Source organism: Ceratosolen solmsi, unplaced genomic scaffold (assembly GCF_000503995.2).
Source record: "Ceratosolen solmsi marchali unplaced genomic scaffold, CerSol_1.0 scaffold6, whole genome shotgun sequence".
Lineage (NCBI taxonomy): Eukaryota > Metazoa > Arthropoda > Insecta > Hymenoptera > Agaonidae > Ceratosolen > Ceratosolen solmsi.
Genome location: NW_011948414.1, coordinates 1,058,025 through 1,078,986, shown reverse-complemented (window position 1 = coordinate 1,078,986; position 20,962 = coordinate 1,058,025). Strand labels below are relative to the sequence as shown.

The 20,962-nt window shown below is 32.6% G+C and overlaps 1 protein-coding gene across 1 annotated transcript in view; it reads left to right on the top strand.

The window, feature by feature from the left end:
* FoxP (forkhead box transcription factor P) overlaps positions 1–20,962 on the top strand; it is a 375,202-nt gene that overhangs the window by 220,063 nt on the left and 134,177 nt on the right. The window contains exon 3 of the mRNA XM_011506577.1: positions 16,945–17,079. Coding sequence (XP_011504879.1) covers positions 16,945–17,079 — 135 coding nt within the window. The remainder of the gene's footprint in view (positions 1–16,944; positions 17,080–20,962) is intronic.

The window sequence follows — 20,962 nt, the reverse complement described above, 5'->3', positions numbered from 1 at the left end:
CAGCTTTATTTAAATTTACTTGCGTGGATGCTCGTCTACTCTTACTCATCATTTCGGGGGGGGCAAACTAAGAAAATTTGTTTATCAATTATAATATGAGGAAAAGCCCGAATCGTTAATAAGTCTGATGAAATAGTAAAACATTGTTCATTCAACTTTTCCTTTACTTATAAAAAAAAAAAAAAAAAAAAAAAAACACTTTAAAACGGTTAAACAAGCAAGTATATTAGAACTTTTTTTCTTTTTTTTAAAAAAAAAAAAAAAAAAAAAAAAAAAACACTTTAAAACGGTTAAACAAGCAAGTATATTAGAACTTATTGAAATTTATAAAAAAAGAAAAAAAAAATGAAGAGATTTACATTCAACTGTTAATAAAAATAAATTTTCCGTATTTAACTGTTTATTTGTTTTTTTTTTTTTTTTACTTCTGAGCCCCCTTATCCCTAAAAAAATCATAATTAACTCGTAAAAACTACGTTAAAACCCAATAAATTCGCGTTCCACCTTTTATTCATAAAGATACTAACATAATGCGACATCGACACTCTCTGCCGATGTTAATGACAGCTAGAGAGTATTAGCCTTATACGGATTTCTTTTTCTTTCTTCTTCTCCCTTTTTAACGAACGGAAGAGTGCTTATTCACCTCTCTTGTCCCTTATTTGCCCTAAAATAATATATACCTACAATGTTAGCCAAAAGTTTTTCATCGATATTCACGAAATAAGATGCTTAATGAAAGCATTTACTGAAATAGCTCTCAAGAAAAATTAAAAAAAAAAAAAAAAAAAAAAAAAAAAAAATTTAATGCGAACGAAGCATCTTGATGTTCGAATACAATGATTTTATTATTATGGTTATAAACGCGAGTATTACTTGCAATAATAATACCATCATTATATTATATTTATTTATAAATCACTTTACATTTATTAACATTGTTTTTTTGTTTAATGTATTGATTATACGTTAAATTTATTTATCTATAAGAATAATAAGTAAAGCTCGTTTGTAAAAATTTTAAGAAATTTTCATATCGATCCTAGAATCAATAGTGAATGTTTTATCTCAACGAGTGAAATAATTTATCCTGAAATAATCCAACAAAAAGTGCATCACCTTAAATATGGAAAAGTAATTATTGTTGCGTGTACACTTAAAGTCAAAATGTAAATTACAATCACTATTAGATTTAATTTACAGACTAATATAGCAGGAGTTTATGTGCTGTTGGTGTAGTTTGAGAATAAATTTCTTTTACCATAGACGTCGAAAATTTTTTCAATGGATTTCCGTTACATTTTAGATAGCTAATTGTCGACGTAAAGAAGATATTGTAATAACAATTGAATTATTACAAAATTACGAGCCAATATGTATTGCTGGAGCGTAAATGTTCAGGGCCTTATTTGCCTACAATTATTACTGGTGCAATTTCTACTTGCGATTTATCAATTATAAATGCAAAGATATCCACACGACTAGGCCGATGATGCTAAAGCGACATGATAATTTTGCAAAATTCGTTGCATTGTATAATTTCATTAGCAGAGGTAAGCAAGCAAGCATGTGTAGCCGTGGCGATAGTCAAATAGCGTCACCTAGCGATTTAAAATCATCCACTCTATGTAATTGTGCATCCATAGAAGATCATACGATTGGAAGAGTGGAGCACGAGGTAAGGGGAAGGCCGCTTTGTCGTATTCCCGCTAACAAAAGGACTGCAAGTGTTTTACGAGGCCGGGGATAACGCGATGAAAGATGCGAACAGCAGCCAGTCATGTTTAAAGGTCCACCGCAGCGGCTGTGGCTTCGCGACCGAACCGTCGTCTATCTCGCTCACTTTTCTTCGCGCGCACAATGGGGAGTGAGGGTAGAACGACCACCGTCGTGGTATCCCCGTAATATATCAGTTCCGTATTCTAATGTCTAGGACGGTTAATCCGAAAAGTGCCGACGGTGCAGCTCAGAATGCGCGCACGTGTCACTCCTTTTTGCCGCCTTCTACGTCCTTTTCTCTCATTCAATGTGTGTATGCATCTTACGCGTACGTGCCCGTCGTATGTGTATTTACCCGTGCGTTGGCGTATGTTTACGGCTCAGTTACGTTGCACGAATTATCCCATAACCGGAAGATTTATTAAAGATGAATCGCGTAGTTATTTAAGTATTCCTTGGCAAATTCTATACAATTTTCTAAGCCATGCCTATCCCCTCTCAACTACTAATAAATTTAACTAATAGTTTGAAATTTGAAAAAAAAAAAAAAAAAAACCAAACAAAACAAAACATTTATTTCCTAAATTTGCATGAGACTTTGGGATAATCAAGTATTATAGAGCTCATTGCAGCATACGATGTATCAGTATTTAAGCAATTGTTACGATTATTACATTACAAACGAGATATAATATTGTTAATGTTTGATACCAATGAAGGAAATGTTCATTACAGTTGGCATAGTCTAAATAAACAGTCGCGTAATCCCACTATATTAGAAAAGAAATCTCCCTTGATATTACTCCACATTATATATATCCTTCTGTTGAGATTGAAATATTTTTTTTTTTTTTTTTTTTTTTTTTTTTTTAATACACTTATTTAAGAAAATAATAAACGATCACGCGTTTCATAATAGAATGGAATTAAGTGTTTTGATATAATATTAAATAAAAATTTTGAACACTAGAGATAAGAAGATAATCTGAATAATTATAAAAACAGCTAACGTAAACTTTAAAAATTTTAAGATGTAAATCTCGGTAAATACTACGATAAAATTGTATCTAATTTTCTCCATCAGCTATACAAACCAATAAGCTGTATATTTCTAGATAAACTAAATAATTTCTTGTGACTACTTAGATATAAAAAAAAAAAATATTTAATCGTGCATTTTACTCATGTAAAATGTTTTATAAGTCCTGAAACGTCTCGTTGCTCGGTGAGAAATTTACACTTCCAATTTTCCAACTGTAAAGTAGTACTATTGCATTTATTGTATAAAAATTGTCACTGTAATTCTTATTCTTGTTGTATTCGTCTTAAGTTGTGGCTTAAGTAATAAATAATACGATCGACCGCTTCCACTATTAAAAAAGAGTTTGCCATTCCACTACGTATAAGAGATTTTCTTCGCTAGTCCCTTACGTCCACTTTGAGCATTTAAATAAATAAGACATTGGATTTTTATATTAAACCGATCGCCTAATGTTGAGCGTTAATGTTGAGGCGAAAAGCTCGGCGTGATGGGTGGCAAGAGGGAGGTGAGGGGAAGAGGACAAGAGCGAAAACACAGAAAAAGGTATAAAAAATTTTAAATAATTATTTTTCGAGATAAATTGATAAAAATAATTTTATAACCAAGTCACTAGATAATTGTCATTTGATGTTAAATATTGAAATAGTCGTATCTTGAAATTTATTTTTTAAGTTACAAAAATTTTATTTGCGCTCATAATTTTAAACAAGTGGAGCGAAACTTTTTATTCTCTTTATTCATAGGTACCTTATTTAAAATTTCATGTGTTTGTTGGATTCAACGTTTTTCTGCAATGTCATTCTTACATAAGCTAGTGAAAATAAACAAATTTAAAACTTTTATTCTCCTCTTTTAAAAATCAGAGACAAAAAAATACAAGTAAAGTCTAAGGTAATATTTAACAAGTAATGACCTATTTTAACCCGAGACAAAAATCTCAAAATTCATAAAAATTCGCCCTGCCGTATCTAAAATACCGAAATACCTAATAATATGAAGTATCTTAATATTAATCGCGCTCGTGCTATAACTATTAAGCTTTATGCAGTCTGAATATTCGCTTGTCCGCACGCACGCATACGCATGCACAAGCACACACGCGCGCGGGCACCCACGATCAATCTTATACTAAGTAGTAACTAAGTGTATCGGGCCGAAGTTACTTTAGCCGCAGTGCAAACAGATCGGGCGAAGACGTCGAGACGGGTGATAATCGTGGCAACAAAGACGTCGTCAACAGGAACTAAAGAGACGCTTGTGGCCATCACGTTCGCGCCCCTTGCTGATACAACCGGGACTCCTTTAGCTGACGTGCCGATCTGTCCCGACGGTAATTGGAAGAATATGGAGGAGGTCGGCCTGTTCCTATTTTGGCTTCCATTATTTCCTACGTGTTATGCTCGTGTTGGGTTATCGTCGGACCGGCGAATCCGCGTTGTTGGCACGGATGCTGGTAAATTCGCAGCCAGGACTTAATTATTAAGGAAAAACGAGTGATGTTAGAATTGGGCGTGGATATTTTTTTTCGGAATCGACGAGTGAAGCACGAATACTTGTGAAAAACAATCATTTACATACGCCGAGCCTTAAGTACGTCGAGCTTTAAGAACAACGTCTCCGGTGCTTGGATGCTCATTAGATAAACGTCGTCGATAATAAAATGATGTAAGGTTTGAATAAATGAAAAATTCGCACGAATTCAAATATATTTTATAATGCATTAATTTATTTATTGATGAAGTATGAGAGATAAATTATGATAAATTAAATATTATGATAAATTCGAAAGCTAGAAAATGAAGAATAATACTTACAAGATACAACTCGGCTTACCAATTATGTAAACGTTTAAACACTTAAACAGACTTTTTTCTTCTTCTGCTTCTTCTTCTTCTTCTTCTTCTTCTTTCTCATCATCCTCATCATCATCATCTTCTTCTTATTCTGCTGCTTCATCTTCTAACTAATCAATACTATTAAAGCAGAAAATAGGCAAGAATAAGCTTAGTTTAGAGATGTACGTGAAAATCATATTGAGTTGGCTAAATTTTGTACAAGTGCTATGATATTTTATATCATAATTGCAATACATTCATTTATTGCATATTTAAATATAGTTTATAAATGTTAATGAATTAGAAGAAAAGCACCATTCGTCACGTGCGTTAGAAATAGAAACGTACGTATATTTGAGATCTCTCTATGTTATATAAATAGAATATGTGTGCGTTTGATTTACACGATGTAGTTTAATATATCTTGCACGAGTGGTGTCGTCTTCGGTGCTTTAGTGAACGAAATCTGAATAAAGTGTTATTTCCTTTAACGCGATCGTGTATTCGATGAAAATTACGTCAGCCGTTAAAATGAGCGTATATGTGAAAATATTTTTTGTCTTTCGCTTTTAAACAATCTTACGAGTACAATATTTTACAATCTGCATCGAACTGCGCGATAATTCGATTAATTATTAACACAGACAAAATTTCGTTTATAATAATTTTGTATTAACTTTGTGGTTTATTAACTTAACGCACGTCCCTGAGATTTGATGTAACTTACATGTACATCGTTATTTATACAACACTCTTATAAATAATGAATTGCACAGTGAGAAAGTGTTGCCCATTGTTAAATTATAAAATACTCGGCACAATCAAACCTGGCTTGTTAAAATTCTTTTTCACTATAAACATACATCGGGCCGCGACTTAATACAAGCGTATAAACAATTTCGAATAAAATAATAAATTTATTAAATGCGATACATATCGCGAGAATTGGTAATTGTGAGAACTTTCATTATCGCCGTGATTTTTTATATTCTAGTAAGCCCGATCACACCAAATAGTCTTGAAATATTTTTGTAATAATTTTTCAAGCCTATCTTACTCATTTAAAAGTATATCAATGAATGTTCAACGATCGAATTGACTGTGTAAAAGTATGAAATAAACATAAAATTAGATGACTTATAAGTAGCTTAAATTTTCAGCACTATTAATAATAATATTTATAGTCGTAATTTAAAAGCTTGGTTTGATATTTCAAAAACTTTGCCAACGACGTTTGAAAAGTAGGAAAAATAAATTTTTTCGCCATTCTACGAAAGCATCAGAAAATTTGCAAGTGCATCTAATCTAGCAGTTTCTCAAAAAAGAAACGATAGAAAATCCGAGTAAGAAAAAATGATATATAACGAGTGGAAAAGAGTGGAAAGGCAGGAAGTAAACGAGAAGTTGCGGTGGCAGCGAGTCCGGCCTCGACTTTTCTTTTTTCTCTTCCTCCTTTCCCTAAATGCGCTGGGCTCGCGCGTAATTTACTGCCACTGAAAATTCGGGTCGACGCGCGCCTTTTTTCAAATACTTTTCGCTCACTCGCGTCCAACGACTAGCGCTACTTTCTCTCCCTCCGTACGCTTTCATTTCGTTTTTTTTTTTCTTTTTTCTTTTTTTCACTCACGACTCTTTCTTTTTCATCCACTGGCTAAGTGTTGCAATAACAGCGCGACACAAGCTAAAAGCACGACGACGAGCCTTTGCTTTTGCCATTTGTCGCGGACGGTGCGAATTGAGTAAATAACGATTTGCCGTTTAATTGTGATTTCTTCGACTGCTTTTAAGCTGGTTAATTTTGGAGTTTCAGTCGGTTTACGGAAATTCTGATCTTTTTTCAATCACATCTTTATTTCGAACGTTTAATAATACATTCTAATTATTTATAATAATCATATAATGATAAAATCTCATTTGCTCGTAATTGTTTAACTGTGTCGTAATAGTTTTCTTACAATATTTAAGGTATTGGGAAATTTTTTTTTTTTTTTTTTTTCCCCTAAAACAACACTTTAAAAATTGTCTTCTCAAATCGCAATACTTTCAAATAAAATATTTTTCTTTACTTTTCCAAACAATAATTCTTTTCTGTTTTTCATATACAATTTTGGATGTCTCATATTTCAAAGAATTTAAAATATTGACAATTTTTATGAATTTTTTAAAATACCATTTATTTGCCGAAACTCATATATGCAATAACTAATCATTACATCTAATGGCCGTTTCTCTACACATTCAATACTTATATCAATATTATCGTGAATAAGTCTTATCAAAAAGTATTTGATACTACAGACTCCACCTCTATTTTTTTTCTTTTAATTTCTGCTTTTCTTCCTAATAACATAATAATTCACGTAGCAGGTAATAATAATCGAGGAATTAATAATTAATATATCAATAGAACGAGCGCATAAAAAATTTCACAATTATTTTACGTACAATTGCTTGGATAATATATGTCACCACAACCTCTCATTAACACATATTAGAACTACTAAAGGAATGCGAGATATCCGATCTTATTAAAAAACAAATCCTTGAATACCGTCGTCCAACCACCTTTTTTTTCCCGTCCATCCGTCGTCGCTTCTCGACACCCACGCATTTTCCTCTTTAACACCACGGAGGATAGCGAGTCCCGGTTTCTCAGATAAAAAATTAGCCCGTAGTACTCGGCTCCCACCTTAAATCATATATTTATCGCGACATTAATTCAACCCTTTTAGAGGCAGTATACCCCTTTTTTCCCCGACTGCCAGTTGCCGCAGTTTGAGAACAGGAACTCCTTCCCCCCCCCCCCGACCACCTCTTCCCATCCCTCTCGCTTTACCGCCGCCCACTCGTCCCTCTTGCCAACCAATCGCCGCACCAATCCACCGCCCACTCCGTCTGTCCGCTAATTTCTGAGATTCAAGTATTTTTACGCGCGCGCGCGCGCGCGTGTGTGTGTGTGTGTGTGTGTGTGTGTACGGCGACAACGAGCTTAAATCCTTTCGTTTATTATTTAGAGGGGCTGCCGGCACCACGCCAGAAAAGACAAGGAGCACGGCTGGGCACTGATATTATAAAGAGGGAGGAAAAACGTTTACCCTTTTCATATGACATGTAATATTATCTCTTCTTACGTTGCCGAGGTCCCGGTCAGAATCCTTTTTTCCCCTTACGCCGACGTATTCCGACCTCGATTACAATGTCCTATGCTGATTCTGTTAAATTATAAGCACGTAAATACTCACGAATACGTACGCAGTACATAAAGTGTCATTTTTTCTTACCTAAAATTCATCTCTTTTTCTCAGTTTGATGCGTCAGCCGTGTAGGCACTATCGTTTTTCAAACACTGTACTGTGAGGCTTAGTGCTTTAGTATTGTCAATGTTATTGTTGTACTCGGTAAATTAGCCCCGGGTAGTATTGTCCTCGTTGGGGCGACGAGTTGTGTAATATACAATTGCTTCCACGTGTGAAAACACTTTCTCGTGTTTTTTTCTTCCCTCGGGCGCATAGAAGCCACCGTTATCGTCAATTTTCATGCGTTGCCGTGAATTCAATTAGACTTACACTTACTTAAAATACATATATGCGACTATATAATTCATCGATCTGCAATAACGGATGATTATTTGTCTTTTTTCAATCTGTAAGCACTATATTAATGGCTAACGATGAACTACAGCTGCCATTTATTAATTTTGTGTGTGTGTGTGTGTGTGTGTTTTTTTTTTTTTTTTTTTTTTTTTTTTTTTTTTTAAGTATAAAGTCATAGGATGGGAACAATTATTTTAGAAAATTAGAGCGATTTTTTTAGAAATATATCTCAGGTTTATTTAATTTTTTAATATATATATATATATATGTGTTATCAAGTAAAACGTCTAATCTGATTTTACATGAGCATTTGATGTTATCGTATCTTTTATTAATATAAGTATGTAAAATATATTTTTAAACGCTACAACGAAATTTGCATAATTTCGGAATATTTACGATTAACTAATTCGCTTCTCATATTATAATTACAATTGACAATTTGAAAAATATGGTAAAGAAACATGATGTAAATTTTTTAATTACTTGTTAGACTTTTTGAATTTTTTTTTTATCTAATGAGTTTATGTAATAATTGAATTTCTTGATCCGAAATTCATATATTTAAAAATATTTATAATGAATAAATGATAAAATTCTATATTATTATGCAAAGTAGTTCTTTTATTTCTAATGATCGGTAGCTTATTATTGCGCAACGAAATATGAAATCGGCTACACTAACATTTACAAGAATATTTTTATTCTTTTAATTTACTAAAGATTTAATGTAATTTAAAACTTTTTCTTTTTTTTTTTTTATTTTTTCGTATAATCATGGTTCGAAAAGTGGTCATAAATAATTAACTTTTTTCCCCCATCATACTTTATAATCAAAATTCCTTATAATTACTTTTTTCAATTCTGCAGTCTTACTTCAGGAAAATTCTAGCCCAAAGAGCAAATAAATCATTTATCCCCGTCTATTCATAATAACGCAGCACATATGAAAATAATTCTTAAAATTATATAATTATTAGATAGAATTTGCCTTGGCTGATTGATAATGTCATTGAAATGGAACGAAAGCGGAATTGCTAAATCCATTATATGGAATTGACCGTTGAAGAGCTTTATTTATCCAGTGTTAAATGAAAAGTTTCCGCACGGAAAGAAGTTAAGTTAATATATTCCTATATTTTTATTGCTCGCTCAACGCATTTATACTCGTATCTCTTAGCGCCGCATAATAACTAGGGAATGTCAGTGGGGAGTTTTGTGCGCGTACACGCGTTTACGTTCGTGTATACATGCGTTTTCCCCTGCCCTCGGTCGTCCCGCACTTGCTCAATCTCCTTCCTCTTTTATTTCGGGTTGCCAGCATGAGAAAATACGCGGGCCAGCCGCCAATGCAACGAGTGGTAGTGAAAAAGGAGAAGTGCAGTAGCGCCTCTTGAAGGAACTCAATGGGCGTTTTTCTTTGTGACTAATTGTTGCAGCCTTAAGCTCCTTACGCGCGATTACCTCCACTACGCAGCCGGACATTCTTCTCTGCATTGCTTTATTATACCTCGCGTTTGTTGCTCGAATGCACAAACTGGACTCAGACGGTGATTTTCGACGTGTCGCTTTATCCTTCGGTGCGTTAAGAAATATGGGGAGGCAGGCAGTACATGGGTTCATTTCTATAAATTTGATTTTGATTCTTTGCCCTCAATGCGCGTCAAGTGGTTGTCGTCGCCTAATGCGCTCCTAATGAGTTCGATTGATTTATGTCATCAGTATTTTTCCGTATAAAAACATACAATGCGTTTCGTTAAATAATTTATTCGATTATTATCTATATTTTTACTACGAAGGCTTAAATACATTATGAAAAATTACATTATAGCTTCTTGTATAATCATTACCTTGGCCTTTGTTTATTTAATTATTTCTTTTTCTTTTTCTTTTTAATAGTTCATATATTTTATATGTTGAATTATATGCGAGAATTAATTTTTTAATCACAATATCTCAAAGTGGTGATTCACTATTTGGCTTATTCATTATAATATTCATTTATTTGACTTGGTATTATCAATAGCATTATTAATATTCTTGTAATAGGCGTTTCAAGGTAATTATCAACGATCGAGTATCAATTGATTAATACAACAATTAATTGGTTAATAATAATAAACCGTTGTAATTAGTGTTAAATCATATGTAGAAATAATTTCATTTTATATACGCTAGATTTTATCAATATTGTTCTGCCTGCACTGATACAATTGTACGGATTATAGAATATTAGAAAATTTAAACAGACTGTCAGAGTTTAGAATATCTTTACAATATTTCGATTTTATTATTCATACTGAGTTTGCATCGATACATTTCTTTTCATTATTTCCAAAAATTTATTCAAATTTAGATGCAAATTTACAAGTAAGACTTTGTGAAATTATTAATTTTATATGTAAATATATTATTATATTAATTTCTGTTGTCATAACATGTGTTTACTTCAAAAAAAAAAAAAAAAATGTTACAATTAACATTCAGATAAAAAGTAATATTAACATTAATTTAAATACCAAATTTACGTTATTCGAGCAATCTTCATTGTTAAGAGCGGAACGGGAATTCCAAAGAAAAAAAAAGGAAAAGGCAAAGAGGGAGAGTTAGATCATACCGGGCGACGAGCGAGAAAGAGAGAAAATGAGACCCGGAAAGAAAGACAGAAAGCATTGGTTCTTTGATGGGCTGTTGTTTGTTTAATAAATACATATTTAGTACATATGCGTGAGGGCCGGACGGCTGCGAACAGTTTGTCCGCTCCAATACCACATCTCTGTCTCTCTGTCTCTCTCTCTCTCTCTCTCTCTCTCTCTCTCTCCTTCTCTCTGGTTGTTGTCATAGGACCGCGCGCTAAGCTGCTTCCTACCACCCTCCTTTCTCGCCGCACTCTTACCGCTTGCTTACTCACTCTCGCTCTCTTCTACATACGCATGTATACTCTTTTTCCGTTCGTCCCTATACATTGTATGACGAAAAGATCGGAGAGAATATTATGCCGCGTTGTATACGCCTCTCGGCAAACGTTTTCTAGGCCTCTTTATTTGTTGTTGATCTCTTCACGAGAAAGAAATGGAGGGCGAGAAAGAGAGCGTTTCTCCACATATGACTGAATATACTCTCACCGGCACCTTTTTCGTGGGATACGAACGAAATTTTATTTCGCTTCGACTGATTCTACTTCATGTGCATCTGTACAGTTTATTGTGGTTTAGATTTAAGCACATCACTCTTATGAAGCCATACTCAATGCTTTGTTCTGTATAAATTGAAAAAAAAAAAAAAAAAAAGATGCAAACCTTATATAACATTTGCGGTTAGAAACATTGATTGGACTGTAAATTTAGTAACACAGAAAATTGACTTTATCCTAATGGTTCTACGTGCATTAATTGGTAAAAGACTTCCAAGCATTTGTTTAATAAATATTCTATACGAAATATTTCAATACGCTATAACTATTGTTCATATTAACATTATATTCTGGTTTTCTATGGACAAAGTGAAAGATACGATGTTATGTTTGATCTAAATAATTACGTTTGTATAAATGCAATAACTACTCGATGATTGAACGATTATATATATTAACAATTGTCTGGTATACGCGCTGCTTTTATTTATATTAATTGTATTAATTACAAATTTTAATCGACTGACAGGCACTAGCAAATCAATCTCATCCTGACACGACACATTATATAAATTTGAATAAATTTCTAAGTTTTGCCGCTGCTTCCTGCTAATTTTGAATACGAAGACAGATCCAAACAAAATAAAACATTAAGCAAAACAAAAACAAACAAAAACAAAAAAACAAAAAAAAAACAAAAAACAAATCCAAACAAAACAATATATGAAATAAAAGAGAAATTAGTTTAATAATTATTTTGATTGATGGATAAATTCATAAGTATATTTATCGCTCAAGTTGCGTCGCTAAAAGTACAAACATCATGAAGTATTAAGAATGCTGAGCACTCGAAAGTAGCCAGCAATAGTAGAAGATAAAATTAATATTAAACATAGAGCGTGGAATAATTAATAGCGTCGAATTAAATTATTAATAATAGTCGATTACCTTAATGAAGCAATGTAGAGTGATCAGCACCGTTTGGAAAGCTCGGAGTAGCTGAAAATAATACAATAGGGTTTTATTTGGAATAGCCTCGCGCTCCTTACAAGGATATAAATAACCCCTTTTCATGGATAAACAACGTGTATATTCCGTGCATTAGAAAATAACATCTCGAGAAGTTCCGTCCCTCGCCGATCGAACGTTCCACGAAAGTCCTCCCGTGTGTTATTATTCTCCGCCCCTCCTCGTTTAGCTAAAAAATTTCAGCTCCTCCGACAGTGTTTTCACTATTGATTTTTGTACAAATATATACGGCCGAGTTGTTTCGCTAAACGGTAAAGTTTTCTTGGTAAGCCCAGTGATACTGCCTGCTTAATCTCAATTCGACAACCAACAGCATCTTAGACACACCGAATGCACACAAGCCTCCTCCCTACATTACATATGATTTTGCGCAAGAGATTTACTAAGAGAAGTCGAGAGATACATTGGAGAGATACGGAGAGCACGCGATTACGAATAATATAGATATATATATATATATATATATATATATATATATATGTATATATATATATGCATATACATATGTATATATATATATATATATATATATGTAATAATATATATGTAATAATACGAATATTGAAATTTCATTGGCATTGAGACGTGTATGACTGACTGGTCACTTTGAACGCGGATTATTTAGAGAAAACTATAATAATAGGTTTTGCAGGAAAATTTGTTAAGATTTGCGTCGTTAGGTATCAAGAGGCTCTATATCATCCCAATAGCAATAATCATTGTAAATTACAAATATTTAATTAGCTTCTCCAAGATTTCTTACTAATACTTTAATGTGTTAAAGAGCAATTTGATAAGAAATATATCGAAGAATCTTCAGTACTTTCCAATTGCGTGCTATGTGACTTGATAACAAAAATGATGATACTCTCGAAGATAAAATTTATACATTAAAACTTAGCATTTATTATCACTTTTTTTTTTTTTTTTTTTTTTTTTTTTTTTTTTTTCAAATTTCAATAGTATATTTGCAAAGGTATAATAAATAATTTATAGATTGAAATTCTTGTTATCTTGAAGAACAAACAAAAAAGCATTTGTTGCTTGGAATACTTTGTCTTACAATGGTATAATGAAAGAAAATTTGGATTAACTACTTAGGACTTATGGCTTATAAGTGTTAAAAAAAAATTTTTTTTTTTTTTTTTTTTTTTTTTTTTTTTTTTTTTTTTTTTCGTCTTTTATGTGTATTCGTGAGTGCGCACGCATGTATAAATAAGAATATTTATTTGCACAATTATTGAAATTACACGAAAAATACAAAGCCCTCATCGGTTCGCGATCATGGATTAATCTATACACGTATGATTAATATCTATCAGAATTATGATTACAATTTTTTCAACTATACACATAAAGTGTAATATATTACCGTAAGAAATTATTGCATTTATCAAGAAGTGTTAGGGACAAAATAAATGTATTTTCGGCAGACATAATCTCAATAACTTCTTTTCAGAAAAAATTCTATTAAAAAAAAAAAAAAAAAAAAGATGAAAAAAAACAACCATGATTCTCCTGTAATGAAATCACGTGCCCAACTGCCAGCCCCTCGTTTTTGTGTATTCGTACGTAAATATGAACCCGTCACATCTGCTGACTTATAGTCGATCAGCTGTCCCGTTACACAAAATGAACGAATATCAAAGTGCAAAGACACAAATTAAAAGATATGTGCCGTAGCTCGTTTGGCATTGGCTGTGCATAAAATGACAGCAGGATGAATAGGTGGCAAATTGAAGAAAAAGAAAGAATGGAGAAAGGCCGGTGTGCCACGCGACGCCGCAGCATTAGATTTTGGAAGCCAAAGAACTATTTCTTATCTCTATTATCGAGTTTGCGAAGCGCACAGAAGTACAAAATCCATATCCAATAGCATACTTGGCGAAATGGAAAGCCCGAGCGGTTTGAGAAAAAGAGTTCCAAGTACGACATGCATCTTATAAGCACCCCTGAAAGGATTTAACCTTCATCCTTTCAACGAGAAGAAAAAGCAAACCCAAGATGGCGCAATTCTTGTACTGAGACTAGCTCCTACGCGTACTACCGGAGCTCTCTCGCAGTCATTGACGAGCCTCTAAAGAGCATAAAAAAGAGGAACGTAAGATGAGAGTTGAAACGGCGCGCTCGCATGTACACGTGTGTATGGCAGCGCTCGTGTGCGAGCGTGCACGTGCACGCGGCCGATTGGATATGTGTGCGCCATGTGTACATAACCACTCGTTGGAAAGAAACGAAGAAGGGACCAGCGCTCACGATATATAGAAAGAGAGAGGGAGGTGGCGGCTACGGGGCAGGGCGATGACGGCAATGGTCTGGGGGTTCGGTGGGGGAGCTTGGGGGGAGAGTATGTAGAGAGAGAGAGAGAGAGAGAGAGAGAGAGAGGAGCGAGTGAGCGAGCGAGCGAGAGGGGAAGGTTAAAAGCAGGCCTGTTGGTTGGTTTCAACGATATTTGTTTATATTTACACAATAAGCAACACAGCCCCACCGTCTTTCGTCCTCTTTATACTTGGGTAACACACATACTGTCGCGCTCGCTCCCTCGCTCGGCCGTTCGCCCGCTTGCTCGTTCACTCATTCGCTCGCTCACTCGCTCACTCTCTCTCTCTCTCTCTCTCTCTCTCTCTCTCTCTTTCGCTCGCTCGCTCACTCGCAGATTCTTTCTTTCTCGTGGCGGTGGTAAGGCTCGTAGCGCGCGGCTACTTTTGGTTGCTTAGTCCTCGTTACTCCGTCGCGGCGTCCGCGTGTGCTGTACGCGAGAGATACGACTTAAAAATTCATCGATTTCACGCCGATAAGGGAGCCGAGTGCTAAAGGATCTACCGGCCTTTTTATCCTTGCCCGGCGCCCAATCGCACCTTTATGCTGGGCATGCGAATCACGTGAGACGGGTTGCGCGCGCAAGGTTCAAGTTCGTCGCTGGTTATTTAGCGCGCGCGGAAAAGTGGCGTTTTGTGATCATGGGATTTTCCTAAATCACGCACTGTATATTGGATATGATGGGGTGCAGTGCCGAGAAAATTTAGTGTTGATTGTCGAGCATTCTGGCCTTCCCCTATTGTGATATTCCGATGATTATTAGTGCTTCAAGATACTGGATTATTGTGTCACTTATTGATTTCTTCGGTTTGGATGATGCCGAATCATTTTTATCTCCAGAAATGACCACCGGTTCTTTTTCTTTAAGTAGGTGAAATTTGTCTCTCAAATTCCGAAAGAAACGCTAGTATATTTACGCAACTTTATGAAGTTGCAGTTTTCTTTTGTTTTTTAGTTTATAGTTATTTATTACCGGCCCCTCCAGTGATTACCAATACGGGTAGAACAACAATGTTAAGCATGTATGAAAAAAATTTGACGATCTTTCATATGAAATAACAAAATTATTCAACAATTACTCTTATTCTTTTAAATTGCATTTCCGAAAAAAAATATCTATAAATTGTATGAACGAACGAACAAGATTTAAGAGTCGTATGAAAGCTTCATTGTATTGTTAAAATTAATCGAGTAAATGATCAAAATAAGACTATTCGTTATAGTTTATGCAAATAATAATAATAATTCGTATATCCAATGTTATAGTTGTTAAATTAATGAGCATAATTTCAAAAAAATTATTATTTATATTGAAAATTGACAACTTTTTTTTTTTAATATGTCAATTATCGTTAAATATATGCTTTATTGATTTATAATTAAGTTACAGTGAAAATACGAAAAAGTTAATTTATGAATACAAAACATAATTTGCAAAAAAAAAAAATTATAAGCCATAAATTAAATAAACAATAGAAAAAGCATTTTTAACGTTTGAAAATATATTACGGAAAATTATAGCACTTTTATCAATTTAAACAGAAAAACTAAACATCATTTTATTAATATTTACAATAATGTGAACCTTTTTTTATTATAAATTGTTATTTATAAGAACATATTTGTTAAATTACGTTCAAAGGCTATGTAATAATTAATAATTCCTCAACAAGTTAACACAATTTATATACATACATACATACATACATACATACATACATATATATATATATATATATATATATATATATATATATGATTTCTATTAAATATTTAGATTAGATAAATAAAGAGTACAGTCATCGAAAATGTTCAAAATAGATTATAGATATTATTTATACGAAACTTCTTGTGTGCACACTACTTGTCCTTTGTTGCTATACGATAGACCGAACAATATGTTAAAAACTGTTGTCGAATTTGACAGAAAACCATTAAAATAAATTATATATATGAACATAGTTTTTGTTGTATGAAATTCAGTACTGACTTTAGATTAATGAAGTTTTCAAAAAAAATTCTTTTCTGGTTTGACTATTGTTCGACATTCTACAATCGTATAGTGCAATTAATCTGTCCCGTCGGACATTCGAATTAATTTTGCTTTATATTTTCCATGAGCTTATAAACATGTGTATATATATATATATATATATATGCGTGTGTGCGTGCGTGCGTGCATGCGTGCGTGCGTGCGTGCGCGCGTGTGTGTGTATAGGAGGGAGAATGGCCAGTGTAAGTGCAATAATGTAAAAATTTTTACTTTTTCCTTAGGATGATGGCATAATGGATCATGACACGGATGGAGACGGTGCAATCAACTTGTCAACATCCCAGCGACCCTCTGCTTCGACAACCCCAAATGGTGACACTCCTACGTACGGTCAAGATCAACAGGAAAACGACCAGGTATATATTATTTTATTTATTTTATTCTTTCCTTAATAGCTTAGGATCCCATCTTTTTGCATTTCAGTCTATCATTAGCATATTAAGGGATGTTCCACATTATCGGATTTATTTTTATTTTCTCGAATTTCTTAGGAAATGATATAATTATTTGTGAAAGCAAGAAATTCCAATTAAATATGTATTAATTAAATTAAAAGTTTCAAGAAATTATAACTGAAATATATTACTGAAATGTATGATATAATAATCGTAATCGGTTCCAATCAATCGCAACGCTAAGTGTCACTGATCATTATCTAACAATTAAGTAAATATCATTAAAATTAACCAAAAAAAGAAAAGAAAAGAATATACTTATTCATTAATTAATTTTATTTTAAGAGTAAGTCGTTAAATATATCAACAAAAAAGAAAATAAATAATCTTGCGTTTACATAGCTTCTAGAACGAGGTTAGGAAAGCATTCAAAGCATCAATATGTCTTCTCAAAAAGAAGCGTAGATATATAGAAATTGAAAACAGAATGCGAAAATAAAATTAGAATATAAATATTTATTAGACATTAAGTATTACTAACGTTAAACAGGAATACGAATTATTAATTTTTTTTTTTTTGTTGAAAATCAATCGACAGAAATTACATAACATTTAAATTGAATTCAAGAAATTTTAATTTTAATATCGATTACCTTTTGTAAATTTTACTAAAAATTTTACAAATTTAGTACGAATTATATTAAGATTATAATTGACAGAAAATAATCATACATATTAAACGTAAAGACGTTAACATTATTGGCGTTTCAGTTTCAATTTGGAGCGTTGTATAACTGATTCTCATTGATTTCCATCAACGTAATTGACTATCAATAATAGCAAAATCAAACGCAAATACAATAAATTACAAATGCATTATTATTAAAGTTTATTAAGTATATTTATTATATATTGATATACAGCGTTAATAATTATTATTCAACTGAGAACGTATGATGATTAAAATCAATGATTAATCATGTTGAATTTAATACAGAGTATTTAATGAGAATTTACTTATTACGTTTTTAAGTGATTGTGCAGTTGATTTTTGACATTTTAATCATCAAATATTTAATCAGTTTATACAGTTTCAAGAGACTCGAATTATAAAAGTTACATTTGGGATTAATAAAACGTATTTTATTGTAATAATGGCCAAATTTTTTGTTGACTTAAATATCAATACCTGTTCGGCTAATTACTGCGGGATGTGACGTTACTCTATGTATGCCGTGTGCGTGTGCTTGCGAACGCGCGCGTGTGTGATATGCATGCACGTTTGTACATGTTTCCATATTTATAATTTTCGTTAGATAATATTAATTATTACATAAAAAAAAAAAAAAAAAATAGTTAAAAATTTGAGTCTCTATTGTACAAAGAATTTTTATAAAAATTAGTATTCAGTAAAATGACAAAAGTGTCGTAATACTGTTATTGCTAAATCAAAAGTGTTTATTACATTGTTATTATTTTAATCAAGAAATTAATTAATAGATTCTAAAAGGGCAATTTAAGAATATAAAAAGCAATTATTAGCTCCCACTTGAATTGTAATAACTATAATAGGTTTTAATACATTTATCGAATTTTCAATTTCAATTGGATAATGATTAAAATAATGGCACAATAATTTCAAAAAGTACATTCCATCAATATTAACTAGGTAATAACAATTTATTATTAATGGAATTCTTGAAAATTTTATACCTTAGGTTGGTAATAAAAATTAATCGTAGCTCTAATTTTTAATCAATATAGCTCGATCAAAAATGTATTTCAGAATAATTCGTTCAAATGTTATTGTGTTTATTATCATATGTTCGTTTAAATCAACATTAATATCGTGTGATTGTTCAGAATACGAAAATTGTATAACTTTGAGTATGAATATTTTATAATTATGAAATAGAGACTAAATGCGATGATAAGCTTAATTAGAAGTTTTTATACGGAATAACTGCTTTGCCATATCGGCAATTAATTTAGAAGAAATTATGTTTTCAAGTCTAAATTATTATTTTTGCTTTTTCACTTTTATATAAATATCTATCTTTACATATAAAACGGAAACATACAAAGGCAGGCTAGAACAGCCGAAAAATCGTTCATTATACTTAAAAATCCATAAATTTATAACGAATAGCTTATAAACCGTTTGCTAACCGTAATCTCCGAGGCATTTAAAATTTGAAAACAAAAGCAAAGTCTATGATTATCAAAGTAATCATCTTATGCGAATTTCTGCTAAAAAGTGAGAACCGGTAATACACATATCCCGCGTCATGTATCGCAAAACGAAAAGCCGGCGTAAATCGATAATCGACTTTTTTTTATCCCTTCCGGCTTTTCGCTGCTCTCGTTTCACCCGATTCGCGGCTTATATATATATATATATATATATATATATATATATATGCGCAACGACAGTTTCGCCCCGTAAAATCAAGCCCCGCGATTTCAAATTCAATTCAAAATCCCGCGGCGAGCGAGAAAATGCAATATACTCCACCTCAAGTGGGCACGGGAGTGGAAAAAAGAGAGCGAGCAGGGTAGAGACAAATGTTTTATGGCCCCCTAAAGTGTGACCTTTTTCTTTCTTCTCTTATCGTACCACCTTTCTCCGTTCGCACCTTTGCGCGGGGGGAAAAGGCGCACGAGTTTATGTGCATATCCGCGAGTGCAGCGGCCGAAATCATTGTAATATGTTGGAGTATATCAGTCTTGGAGCAAAGGCAACACATCCTTTACTCACGGCCCATATGACGAGATTTCATTTAAATGGGCGCGAAAGGTTTATGGCTTGAGCGAATGACCCTTTTTCTTATAGAAAGGCAAGGGCTGCTTTAAAAAAAATACCTACTAACTTTCGCGAATATTTCACAGTTTATACGGAAATAAGTATCGCGAGACCTGATTTTGAAAATACCGCATTGAAAGTTCATATATTTCAATTAATTTCTTATGCAATTAAATTTACTGTATCACCAATTATTTTTCCAGATACGAACGCTATGCTCAAGAAAAATGATTGATCTTAACTTATTTATCACTTTACTTTAGTTATTTTTATAAATCCTATTCACGTGCAATAATATATGTTTGGTTTTGGACTGTATGGAGCTTATCTGACCCTCGTCAATTGAAAATATTATTTTTATTTCTCGTGCGCGTGTATTGCGGCATTTACATTAATACGACGATTTAACATAATGGAAAACATTTTTCCTTTTATTTTTAATCTATGTTCACATACACCGTTAATGTAGACATTCTTTTGGTTTTGTTTTTTTTGTTTTTATTTTGTTTTTTGTTTATTGTTTTTTGTTTATTGTTTTGTTTTTGCTTTTACTACATAATACTACTACAATTTAAAAAGTTGGCAAAATTTGAACCGTGAAACATTAAATTTTAGATTATGCGGTGTATGAAATTTAAAATTTTAATGCAATTTTCCGAGTACTTATCTTTATAACCTGAACATGTTGCTTAAAATGTAAAAATAAATTATCCAATGTATTTTAAATCTTTTCTGAAAATATTATATAGTCGTGAAAATAATTGACAGTTCTATCGGATTTTTCAAAACGTTGTTTTCAAAACCTTTATCACACGTGTTAGGAAAAAATTATATATAAACGGTTTGAAAAATATTATTGTTCGCATAATTGAAGCGTACAATAAGTATATTATGAGCACAAAATACATATTAATTAAACAATTTACCTACGTGCTTTGCAAGCATAGTGTACTGGAACTTTGCCATTTATGACTAATTGTGTAAAATAAATTATAATCAGATTATCACGGGTAACCAATGAAATTAGCCTAAATTAAGGGA